The sequence below is a fragment of the Plodia interpunctella genome, chromosome 3 (genome assembly GCF_027563975.2).
Source record: "Plodia interpunctella isolate USDA-ARS_2022_Savannah chromosome 3, ilPloInte3.2, whole genome shotgun sequence".
Classification (NCBI taxonomy): Eukaryota; Metazoa; Arthropoda; class Insecta; order Lepidoptera; family Pyralidae; genus Plodia; species Plodia interpunctella.
This window is the reverse complement of record NC_071296.1, coordinates 1004329-1017695: the sequence shown is the minus strand read 5'-3', so window position 1 is coordinate 1017695 and position 13367 is coordinate 1004329. Positions and strand designations below refer to the sequence as shown.

Genomic DNA, 13367 nt, shown 5'->3' with positions numbered 1-13367 from the left:
CTCTTTGAGCTCTTTCAACTACTAGTAGGTTTGTTTGGGCGACCCCGCCCCAAGAGATGATGCAATAGTTTACAAGCGACTGGCACAGTGCGTTATAAACCATTTTCAAAACTTTTTTGTCCGAAATGTGTCGAAGTGATCTGAAGATGTAGATAAGTTTGCGTAGTCGGGTAGAGAGGGAATCTAAATGAGGTCTAAATGAGAGTGTTTGGTCTATAACGACTCCTAGATATTTAAGCTTATCCACTCTTTCGAGCTGTGGGCAGGTACAATTTTTGGTACTTTGGTTACACAAGTGTGCAGTTAGTGAAAGGGTGGTAGTCGGAATTAGGTTAGATTTAAGCGCAAAGGTTATATATTTAGTTTTGTTAGTATTTAGCGTCAGTATGTTGGTGGTAAGCCACTTGCTAGTTAGTTGTAGACCCTTTTGAGCCGCTCGAAAAGTATCCTCCCATCTATCGCTACTAAAGAAGAGAGCGGTATCGTCAGCAAAGGTAATGGCTCTTCCATTTTCCATTTGAAGTCGGCACAGGCTATCAATGTATACCAAGAATAGGGTGGGAGAGACACAGCTGCCCTGTGGCACGCCACATGTGATGTCTACTTCCTCACTCGTCCACTCTCCTATTTTGGTACGCTGTGTTCTGTGGGTTAGGAAATCTCTAAAAAGTGCAAGAGCCACTCCTCTGACTCCTATATTTTCAAGTTTAATTAATAGTCGAGGGATGGAGACTGTATCAAATGCCTTTTTCAGGTCGAGGAATATGACTAGACATTTCTTCCTTTTATCTAACGAGGAAATAATAGAGTGTATCAGCTCTTGCACTGCATCGCTGGTAGACCTGCCTGCTCGAAAACCGTACTGACGTGAGGATAGGAGTTCGTTTTGCTCTAGAAATTTGACCAGACGGTTGTTCATGATACGCTCTAGGATCTTAGACAAAGTTGGTAGAATAGAGATTGGTCTATAGTTATCAATATTATTTTTGTCACCATTCTTATGGATCGGTTTGATAAGCGCTTTTTTAAAAGCCGTTGGAAAGATGCCCTTTTCTATTGCCAGGTTACAAATGTGGGTTATAGGTTTGACCAGTACAATAGCATACCTCTTTACTATCTGACTTGATATTTGATCTAGTCCAACCGCACATTTAGTTTTAAGACCAGTTATGATCTGTAGAACTTCTTCTTCCAAGACTGGGGCCATCATTAAACTGTGAGGTGGCGTAGGCGCCAGAGGGATGTCTGTGTTAGATGAGCAAGGCTCAGGGTCACTGGGAGGTATCTGGTCGGCTAGGTTCTTACCCACATTTGCTAGTACAGTATTTATGTTATTGACACTGCTAACTGGGCATTTTTCATTTACTAGGTTTGGTGAGTGATCCTGCGTGCTTTTAATGCCATTTATATCTTTTATTACTTTCCAGAGATGTTTAGTATTGTTTTTGGAGTCATTAATTTGTGATTTTTCGTAATTTCTTTTAACATTTTTTAATATTTGTGTACAGTAATTTCTATATCGTTTGTATGTTAGAGTAATAACGTCGTTTCCTGGATTCTTCTTGAATTTTTTATGTAGGTTGTCCCTATTTTTGATGCAGCGTAGTAATCCTTTTGTTATCCAAGGTTTGTAAATAGTGTTTCTTTTGGACTTTTTTATAGGTTTGGAGCATTTATCAATGACATCCTTGATTGTCTTTAAAAATACGTCGGTGGCTGTATTCGGGTCTGGGCTGTCCAGAACTGGGCTAAAGTCAAGTTGCTGGATTGATGGGTCTAGGACACTGTAATCAATTTTAAATATAGTTTTGTTTTGAAGGGGGAGAATTTGTTTTAGATTTAAGCTAAAGCAAACTGTATAGTGATCGGTTAATGTTGACTCCACAACGAGACAAGTTGCGTCCAATTTCGTTTTGGTAATCATATGGTCGTAGCATGTGCGCCCATGAGTGGGGACAGTATGGCAAGATAGCATTCCGTGTCTAGCTAGCATGTTTAGGTACTCGTTTTGGCGATTGTTAGAGCTATTTGGGACTAGATCTATATTAATATCTCCACAAAGAATAATATTTTGGAAATTTGATAATTTAGAGAGGGTATTATCCAGCGTGTTTAGAAAATTTGTGATATCTCTCTCGGCTGGTAGTCTATATATGCCTAAAATGCAAGTTGATTGGCTTAATTTAAGTGTTAGACAGTTTGCATCTATAATCTGGGGTTCTTCTATTTTTACATTGAGGGATTTTCTGTAGTAGATGATCACACCTTCGTTCTGTGTATTGTTTCGAGAAGTAGAGGCATATGCGTAATTTTCAAGTTCGTGTATATATTTGTTAGATGGGAGCCAACATTCTGATAAGATGATTATGTCCCACGGGATTTGGGAGTCTTGTAAAAGCGCTGTAAAGCCGTCCATATTGCAGCTACTGCTGCGAATATTTTGGGAAATTATATTCAACGTTCTATTGTTGTGTGTAATATTGTTTTTGATTTCGTCAATGTTGCATTCGACCACTTTTGCTAATTGTAAAGAGTCCAGATCCAAGCCAATTGATTCAATATTTTCCATTATTGTAATAGTTATGATGTTTTATTACAGTTGTCACGAAACTCATGTGACAACAGTAGAAGTGAATAGATGAGTGAAAATAGTCTTGGATCCGGGTTACCTTTGTACCAACCGAAATTGAAGCGGTATTGAAGCGGTGGTGATGTAATGTTTAAGCCTGTGGATCTAAAGGTCCCAGGGTCGAATCCTACTCGTGCCACATGAGTTTGTATGAAATCAATACAAATCTGACTCATATATAGTAGTTTTCATTTTACTACCTACCACTTTCTTCCGGCGAAGGAAAACATCATGAGGAGGCACACTGGTTGATTATTATTGACTTGTGTGTGAAATGGAGAAGGCAATGGCAAATCACTCCATTAATAATGTCAAGAAAGTTCTTGTGTATTTCATTCTACGTAATAACCACGACCCTCAGCCATGAGGAACACGACTATGAAGAGAAATTTGCCATCGATACGTAATAAAGAAGAAGAGATTACAAGCTGATAATAAGGCACATGAAGTCTGCGCTCTCATCTGTTGAGAAGAAAAGTAGAAAGCGAATCTTGTGCTTTAACACTTTGCTCAGGGACAAGTCACACGTCATGTAATTAATTTAAATCACATTAATCAAAAACTTATTTTTCTTTGCGTGTCGATGGCAAGTCAACGCTCCCTTGGGTGCTACCTAAATATATTCTGGCCAAAATCGAGCCACTTCGATGGCTTCATAGGAAGCTGCCATCAAGTCAGCCCGAGTACAGGTGTTTGGACACTCGGGACATGCGAGGAGATGAGCCATTGGTTGTGGAGAGAAGCCACAATCGCACATGTTTTGAGACTGGTCAAGCATACCCCACCTAGCCAGATTGTCTTTGCACCGGCCCACTTGAGTGCGCAAACTGTTTAGGGACTTCCAAGTGGGCCAGGGCTGATCATGGCCAGGGGGAAGTTCCTCTCGCAGGGCAACGAAATCGGGCACTCCATGGCGTCTCTCCCATGACTCGAGTCTGGCAGTCATAAACTGTGGAAACGTCTCTGTTTATTAGTTCCTCTGTGTCCGTTTTATACACTTTGCGGCCAGCGGATGAATTTTTACAAGCCCCTATGTAGGTTTTGTTTAGTATATAATGAGATAATTACCTGTCAACACGGTTTGAAAGTTGTTGGCAAAAACGTCTTTTGTATAGATGCACCCATTATGATAATTTTTTATTATTTAGATTAATTTTTTTATTAAAACAAACTTGGCTACTATCAAAGTTTTTTTGTTATCTTTCTTTGACTTAATTTATTAGATTTTAATTTTATTTATGGTGTGCATACGTACACAAATAAAAATTAAAATTTTATTTAGTACATAAATAACTCATCATTAGATAAAATAAAATTACTAGATGCATTTATTTACCTTTCTGATTAAAATTAAACAGCACACTCATATTTTAACCCTCCAAAACCACCAATACGGGGCCTAGACGGCCATTAAAAATAATTGTGCCGGTCCAAACAACCCATTAGCGCTAACATTATCAAAATTCAGTGGTTATCTAAGCGGCGTCATACCGGGAGACGTACGGCGCACCTGGGACGAAATTACGGGACAACGGGACATGTTTATGGGACGTGGTCGATGTGACCCCGCCGGGACTCTGGTAATTACGATACTTTCATCGGAAGGGTTATTATGCATGTAATTGACCGATTTAGATTAGGATGACATAGGACGGCGGCTATCAGTATGCTGTAAATGGTCAGCGGATTTAGTTTTTGTCTGTAATCATTATGTGTGACGATTTTGACATTCTTCACATTAAATAAGGAGGTTGCGCCCCGTCTATTTTGTCTGTCTTTGTCTCAAAAACTACCAGACTGATTTTTGTACGGTTTTCACCGAAATATAATATGATTTCTGAGGATAACATAAAAGCAACAAAGTACCACCATTTCAGATGGACCACTGATGAAATTAAATCTAGAATCCTAAAATGGCAGAATATTCATATCGACGACTGTACTATATGAGTTAAACTAGTGGCCCATCCCGGCTTCTCTTGAGTAACACCATAATAAATGATACTTTAAACATATTTCACTATTTATTACTGACGACCTCGGTGGCGAAGTGGTAAAGTTCTCGCCACTGAACCGAGAGGTCCTGGGTTCGATCCCCGGTCGGGTCATGATGGAAAATGATCTTTTTCTGATTGATCCGGGATCTTGGATGTTTATTTATAATGTATTTGTTATAAAATATAGTATCGTTGAGTTAGTATCCCATAACACAAGTCTCGAACTTAGTTTGGGGCTAGCTTAATCTGTGTGATTTGTCCTAATATATTAATATTAATTAATTAATTAAAAAATTCGTATCAAAAGCGACAGAGAGACAGGGCAGCGACTTTTGTTTAGTGATTATACATCGACATAATATCCATACCATAGTGGGGGACGTAAACTTGGTACCAATAATGTCTCACTATTCAAGACCACAGACTATCTATTGGGAGGCAGTAACGCTAAATATCTCTCGTTTAAATTTATTAACAAACTTAGGCAGTTTGTCCTAACATGCATGTGCAGGCAAGTTTCGATACCAGGGACCCATAAATCGATAAGCTTATGCATGCACATGTAATTTACTGCTGTATGTTAATTGTATTATGTTTGATAATGATCCAATTTGCTTTTTAATCTGTGTTGTATGTTTTAAAACGCTTTCAATGAATGGGGATTTTTGAATTTATTATTTAACAAAACTGTTGGGCTCGTCAATGTCGGATCAGATTATAATTTGATTATTAATACACCCAAATAGAACTGCCTATTAGTGTTTATGACATAATAATAAAGACATAATTTACTATACAAACAGAACCTTTAAGAATGACAAAAAGTCTTTTTTGATGACATGGCTTGACGACAAGCCATGTCATCAAAAAGGACGTGGTGCCAAAGGTCTAATAACTAGGGATGCTTAACGTCATGCAAATAGCTTCGACGCTTACCGGTCGAAGAAGAACCTAGGAAAATGTTCAAGTGAGACAGAATCCTAGCGTGATTCTTAGTCATTTTAAGTATGTAAGCATGAATATTTTTGAGTATATAATAACTTCTCAATAGTTATGCTTCAAGTGGCTCAATTAAGCCTCGGGACGGATCACCGACTTGCGTCGTTGTGCGCCATAAATTGACAAAGTGTCTAACTCTCATGAACAAGGAATAAGTTTCTGCTTCCGGTCAGTGCGCGAAACACCAGCGGAACGTACGGGAGTGGATTGCGCGCGGACACGCTGAGCGTTTGAGTGATTATTCCCATGACAATATACCCAAGGAACTCATAGTAGGATTTATTTAATACAATTTTGCTTTTCTATCAAAAATCATGCGATACAGAAATGATCATTTAGAAAGATATTCTAAATACATCGAAATATTTTTGTAATAATTACATAAAATAATTTTATTATTACAGATATTGTATACATACTCATTTCATACATCCATAATATTTAGGAACATAACGAGTCTACATTCGCTCTAGAAATAAATCATACACACTTCACACTTGAAACAGACACGTGTTGACCAAATACCACGGATTGTATACCGACCAAACCAGACGTTCTTCATAGTCGTGTTCCTCATGGCTGAGGGTCTTACGTGAAATGAAACACGGTTACCAGACCTTTCCTGACATAATATCGACCCGTGTGTTTCCACCTCGGTCCGCAGCAAACGCCGTGATTTAGCGTCCAACTTGGCCGGTGTCCTGTTGTTTGTTAATGAACCATGAATTTCTATTTATGCTTCAGGTAATTAAGTAAGGTGGACGCTATGCCGGCGCAGAAGGAACTAACTAATGAATGATACTCGACGGTACACTGAATACGAACAGTTTAACGCATAACTGTCTTAGACAGAGGTAGACCAGCACAGAAGTGTACCTGGATGTGTCTCAGAGCGTTTCAAACGCTGCGGGCGATCTGTCATTACAATTGCTCATATTTTAAACAAAGGCAATAATTAATTTTACTATCTGACTTTAATTATCTGTACTGTATGATTGATTTTGGAAATGATTCCTTGCTCAATAAAATTTACGGAACGTAAAGCAGCTGTCGCAGCTGTCGAAACGCTCTGCGAACCACTCAGCGTGCGTAAAAACGCATGCAGACGTCATTTTGTACTATTAGAACATGCCTAAAAAGTTAAATCAATTTGTCTATGTCTTACTTTATGGTGTTTGGCATTAGACATAATGAGACAAAACGTATCGTATACGGATCTGAAATAAATAACATTTTCCATAAAATTGAGGGATAAAAGAAAATATGATAAAATCTCAGGTTCTTTGTCTACGCCTTGATGGCAAAGCAAATTTGGAAATACCCTCATTTTATGATAGTTTATAATTGATAATTAAACATAAAATATAATCACATATCTTTATTGTTTACATTGAGAAAATAACAACATTTATTCATAATAAATTAATAAATTATTTCGTAGACATTCTACAAGACTAACGTTACATTTTGTACGATATTTTTGATATACTAATCACGTAACTCTTAACATTTCAAATAAAATTTACATCGAGAAAATTACTTACCTACAATTTACATAAACATAACATTACACAAGTATATTAATCAACTCTGCTCTTCCAGAATTCGGTTAAATCCTTAAATCTATTTGAACACTCCCTCTGTCTTCTAGGACTACAAATAACTTGTGGACTTTTCACTATAGTGCTAAATTTCTTAACTAAACTTGTCACTGTTTCCTTCATAGATTCTTCACCTAATTCTTGACCTAGACTTGCCATCGTAGAATTTAGTTGTTCAAACGCCTCATCAATGTATCCGTCTATATCATCATCACATTTCTCCTTCTCAGAATCATTTGTGTCATCAAACGACAAATCACCGATAGAAAAACTGCACTGAACAAAATCTGGTAAAACTTTCTTCTTCTGCCGTATCGTGCTTGTTGCTGATGATAATTTTTCAACAGATTTGAATATATCATCAATTTGATCACATATTTCTTCAACTGACAACGCGGATAATATTTGTCCGCTGATGTAATAGAACTGCTTCGCTGGTAAATTGTCTGGAACATCGTTCTCCAAATCGTGGATAAAGTCTTTGTAATCCAAAACTGATCTCTTTAAAATTTGTCTTCCATCTTTCCTTCGCACCTTTTTGAATAGAAACGAAGAATCGAAAGTAGTTTTCTTCAAATCGAGCGTGCTGAAGACCGACTTTAATGTTGGTGTGATATCTTCATCTGTTTCAAGGTCTACAGGGTTACCCCAGGCTTTTTCCAGCTTCATCCATTGGTCGTTGCAGGACAAAATGGCTTCCGGATCTAGTAAACTTGACATGGTGTCTAGTCGTGACGGCGTAATAGCAGTGACTGATATGATTTCGGTTTAGTTGTCGTATTAATACAGTTTAAGTGTCGCGTCATTAGCTAATTGGTTATTGTCTCTGCTTAAAAGCTACAGTATTTTCAAAGAAATTGATTAAATAATTTAATTTCTGTCTATTGAACAATGGTTGTAATTTAGTAATAATTTAAAAAAAAAACCTTTAAAGAATTTATTTTCACAAAAAGCAATGCATACAATTAATCGCTTTCTAAGAAAACATTTAAGTAGGTAGTGGTTATCTCGACGAGTTTAACACTACATATTGTAATTAAGTACTTACCTACTTACGTTTAATAAATACTGCGTCATAACAATTGATACTTTTCTGATTATAATATTATAAACATAATTATTATGTTTAGAGTGGACGGATTCAAAAAATTAACAACAAAAAAGATATGTAACTTTGCACATGCAAAATAATCTTACATTGTGTATTAATGTCATTACGTGTTATTTACTTCATACATATTAATTTAGTAATAATCTGTAAGTAGTTATTCCATTTTACATTCATACATTTTACATTCATATAGAATATAACCCATCCAATCCCGAATATTTACCAATTGGAGTGAGCATAAACAGAAACACAACAGCACAATGTAACATCGTTATAAATTCTTATTTTCTAATTAGCTATATTTTCATACATAATGGGGATTTACATAAGTACAGTCGTGCGCAGATACGGCATGACATAAACAAGGCACCTTTTGTATACAACGACCGGGTGTCGCTTCATTATCGTTTTCAAATGAACATTCGGTGTATTTATGCTGGTTGGTACAGTCGACCATTTAAAATATGAAATAAAATAAAATAAATATAAATGAATGTGGTCATATAAATGTGGTTTTAATATTTGTGTTTGAAATACGAATATTTGGATCCGAGCATTAATCACCCAATATTTTCTTTCTAATCGATTATGTCACTGCTAACTGATGTCAGATTTTATAAAATCGCCTAAAGGCTTCAATAATAACCATTATATATAACTATACACTATACATGCACTATATATCATATATATGTATGTGTTCGCTTTGCTACTTTCCCATCTCCACTCACGGTTGTCGGCATCCCTAGTTACCATACCAGACAGAACAAAATAAATTATTGACCTGATAAAGTTATATGCAGACGACTGTACACAAAAATAACGCGGTCCTAATGAGAGGATCTGATATCACTTGTGCGCTGTAAAGTTGTTTAAAATTGTTTCCAACATTGTATTATTGCGATATTTATTTTTCGGATGTTATAATACGATTAGATAATCTTGACTCATATTTTGTACTGATTAACACAAAATGAGGGACAATTTATAGAACTTAAACCTATGAGGTTTAAAGACCTAAAGATCTTAGGTTTAAAAATAGCTATTAATTTTTTTATAATCTAATGAATCTATATTAAAAAATGTACATATTAAAAACTAAGGCGTTCTTTTTTTCTTTCTTTTGTATCATTGCATCGCTTTTTAATATGTTATTTTGTTATAATTAACACAATTTAAAATAGCTAATTAAATATTTAGCAAATAAATGTTTTTGCCGCAAATTTATCCGCAGGAAGCTCCCGAAACATACTGGCAAGCCAAGATATTCATATCATAATAACCACTTAACTAAAACCAAAAACATTGAGCAACGGTCCGTATCGCAGTAACCCAATAAAGCATGTATATAAATAAAAATAACTGCCCAGTATAAATAACTCTGAAGTATACTCGAGTCGGGAGACGCGTCACAATGTTGAGTTATAGCGTCACACAACATAAAATATACAACAAAAACTGTTGTTCTTCCAACAATTTTGCCCCATATTAAGAATGAGCACAAACAGAATGTGAATTTTGAACAGAGTGAGGGGAAATGGATGGAGAGGGTGTTGTCTTTAATATTATTGTGCATCTTCTTTCGTACGGGTTTGAAGATTTTTATATCTATCAATATTTTCCAAACCACTCAGTAGCTTGGCGATAAACTTTCTGTATCACTTTAACAGCCTCTGATACGACTACGCTGATTTGGTCTATTATATCGAAGACTTTGTATGTATTCTATGAATATGACTGCCATATTTTTTATCGTATAATCATCAAATTAAGATAACTTCACTACATTTGCAGATATTTTCAGCAGTTTTTCCCACTCGCTATATAAATAAATTCAAGCACCGTAACATGGTTTGGAAATGCTAACCGCTGATACAGAAATGCGCGCTTCAGTCCTTTACACTTGACAAGACATTTTTTCAGGGGCATGCATCATACTGCCCAAAACAGATTTTGACCCACTTGATCGTATATGGTCACTTCATCATTAAGGATATCATATATTTTATCATAGTACTTGTAATTACATTGCCTGTCTTCTAACGGGAACACAACAATGCAAGCACTTGTTATTAGGCGACAGATATAGATGAGAGTAAGGTATGCAGGCGACGTTTGTACCATGTCAACCTGTGGTAAATTTAAAACAACGCCGTCTCCACAGATTTCCCACGTCCTCTCGATTCGCGCTCCGTTCGCGGGGCGATTCGTTATTTTTATTGTTTTTTGTTATTATGATCCTGTCCCCTGGATTACAGTCGTGATACATGGAGGCACTGGATGCGTTTAATTGCCGCGGACGCTTTGCAAGCCAGATAAATAAGATTAAGGCAGTTCTGCACGAAATATTGGCTGTATGATATAGTAACTAGTTTTTTAATTACGTATTTCTTCGCATAGGAAATCGTAGATTTTTTCTGGAATGTTAAAAAATAAACACTTATGTGTTTTAGGTTTAGATATCATGTTTATGGTTTTTTTTTTAATAGTGTTAATAGTACCTATTTTATATCACCCAAACCACACGTTTTGATAAATATCATGTCAAAAGCAATTAGGTAATTTAGTAAATTTCTAACTTCTGTTCTCAATGTAAATATTTAAAATAACTTTTCGAACGCTAATTCGTGACGAAGACTGTACATACAGTATCACGTCTTTATGTTTCACGGGGTAGACAGAGCTGTGAATTTTGGAACTCGAAATCCAGGTTTACCATTGCTAATGTAGCCAATGAATATGTAAAAATGTGATTAACTAATTGATAACAAATAACTCAACATTAAAGCACAAAACAATAATTCTCAATCGCACGCTCATTAAGCAAGCTAATTGCAGAATGGACGTCAGACATTAACTGATTAAAAATTATCATTTACAGCAACACCGACGTTTTAATTACGTCATCAAATAATTAATATATATATTAAATTAAATCTTTTTTCAGATTGTTGTTAATTGTGCGTACGACTGGTCGAACTTAATTTTAATTGATTGAAAAAACTACATGTATGAGAAATTTGAAGAAGATTGGTTAAGTAGATAATACGTGAAGAGGTAACAAAAAAACTTACTTTCACATTATTACGTGTAATAATATTAGTTGGGATATGCAAAATATTTTTAAATGTTTAATAAATTAAATGAGCTTGCAGCTGGTCTCATGAAGCCGAGAGTGGTTTTTTTCCAGACTAAAGAGAAAATCGCCCTTGGACATGTGTTCATAATGCAATGGATTCGAATCTTATACAAACAAGTACAATAAAAGTACTGATTTATGGAGAGGACAAGTCAATGGATTTGGACCAATACCAGCTGCTTAGATACCATAAAAATATTGTTCAATATCATAAACGGACAGATTACAATAATAAGAGGAAAAAAAAAATTAAATTAAAGATTAAACAGACATAACAGTTCGATTGTGACTGTAACAAAATTAGATGCATAACTAGCCTAAAAATTTAAATAAAAATTGGTAAAAATAATTCGAATTTTATCTCTCTCTTTCCATAAAGCGTTTGGTTTGACAACTAAATATGGTCTTCGCCATATTCAGTCTTATATCATACGTGACAACCTCAAGCCAGCACTTCTTGAGTTTGCCTCTTCTGCCAGGACCAGTGAGTCAGAATACCTAGATATATTCACATTTCTTATTTCGATTATTTTATTCTAACATATATCAACAGACTGGTTGGTAAACCTTTGCTGCTGGTCAGACATTGTTTGGGTCACGGGAAGCGATGGCTGAGACTGGCACGGGACTGAAAAAAGTGCCGCGAAAAATGGGAGGCTTATATACCCAACCGTGGATTGATGTAGGCTGAAAATTATAAAGGCGATAGCTTAATAAATAAATTTAAATAAATTATTAATACCACTTACTAATATGGCATTAATTGGATCCAGTCCTCATCATATGGCAATAAAAATATTAAAAAACCACACATATTTACTAACCATCTCAAGGTTTTTCTTTTGGACAAATGTTATTACATTCGTAAGTTCTTTGAAGATCAAATCGATCGGTGATACCTTCGACTCCCTCCTTCATTTTTAACTGACTTCAATTTTAAACATTTCAATCATTTTTAATAATTTAATTATTGAATGCATGACAATTAACAAACAATGTTAAATATTTAAGTAAATGGCATCTAGCTGCCCCGATGTTTGCTGCGCCCTCGCGGGGCGTCACCTGTACTCGCTTGTTATCTATGTGACATCTAACATTTCCACTTGTGACATTGCAATAAATTAATCTGAATCGGAATCTAATATGTTTTATATTGTCTTTCATATTTTATTAAAAGCTTTTTTGTTTGGTTAATTATACATATATATATATAGGTATATATTTTTTTTTCCTTTCATCAGCACTTGATCACAATCATAATATGTTTCAATATACCTTTTGACCATGTACTTTATTGTGTACTTACTTACTTATTGTTATATTACAGATAAAAAAATATACATAAATTTATATTAAAAAAATGGTTAAGTCCTTCTGGCATGATAGGGACCAACACTGTTTGAATGAGTTTCTTTCGGCATTTCTTCTCAGCAATGGTCGTTCCGGAATGCTAGTAGTTTGTAGCTTTGGTAAACATCATTTAATTTAGAATATGACGTGAAAAAGTGCCTGTGAAGGCCTAATTTCTGAATAAATGATTTGATTTTGATTTTGATTTGTCACAGTAATTTCATTAATTATTACGAAAATATTTGTTTTTTTTTTTTATTAATTACCAAAACATAATTATCATCATTACCATATTGTCACCATATTTACCACTGTCCTTTCTTACGTAGAAATAGAAGATGGACGCCGATATAACCTACTGTTCGCATCCATTGCGGATTGGTGGCTTAATGAAATACTACATTATGATAAGTTGAAAATTACAGCCGAGGCGATATTGCTAGCCATAGGCGAGGGCTACAAGAAAGCAGATATTGTAATTTTCAAAGCGCACATAATGTCGTACGACGTTTTATATTTGCGAGGAATTAAAAAAAACTCG

The 13367-nt window shown here is 35.4% G+C and overlaps 1 protein-coding gene and 1 long non-coding RNA gene across 2 annotated transcripts in view; one reads left to right on the top strand and one right to left on the bottom strand.

Moving 5' to 3' along the window:
* The window catches only part of LOC135310069 (uncharacterized), a 121280-nt gene that overhangs the window by 63901 nt on the left and 44012 nt on the right, over positions 1-13367 (top strand). The gene's annotated exons all lie outside the window — the stretch shown is intronic.
* LOC128683976 (uncharacterized) lies at positions 6989-7994 on the bottom strand. Its single transcript, XM_053770112.2, has one exon. The coding sequence runs from the start codon at positions 7944-7946 to the stop codon at positions 7206-7208; it is 741 nt and encodes a 246-aa protein (XP_053626087.1). The 5' UTR covers positions 7947-7994; the 3' UTR covers positions 6989-7205.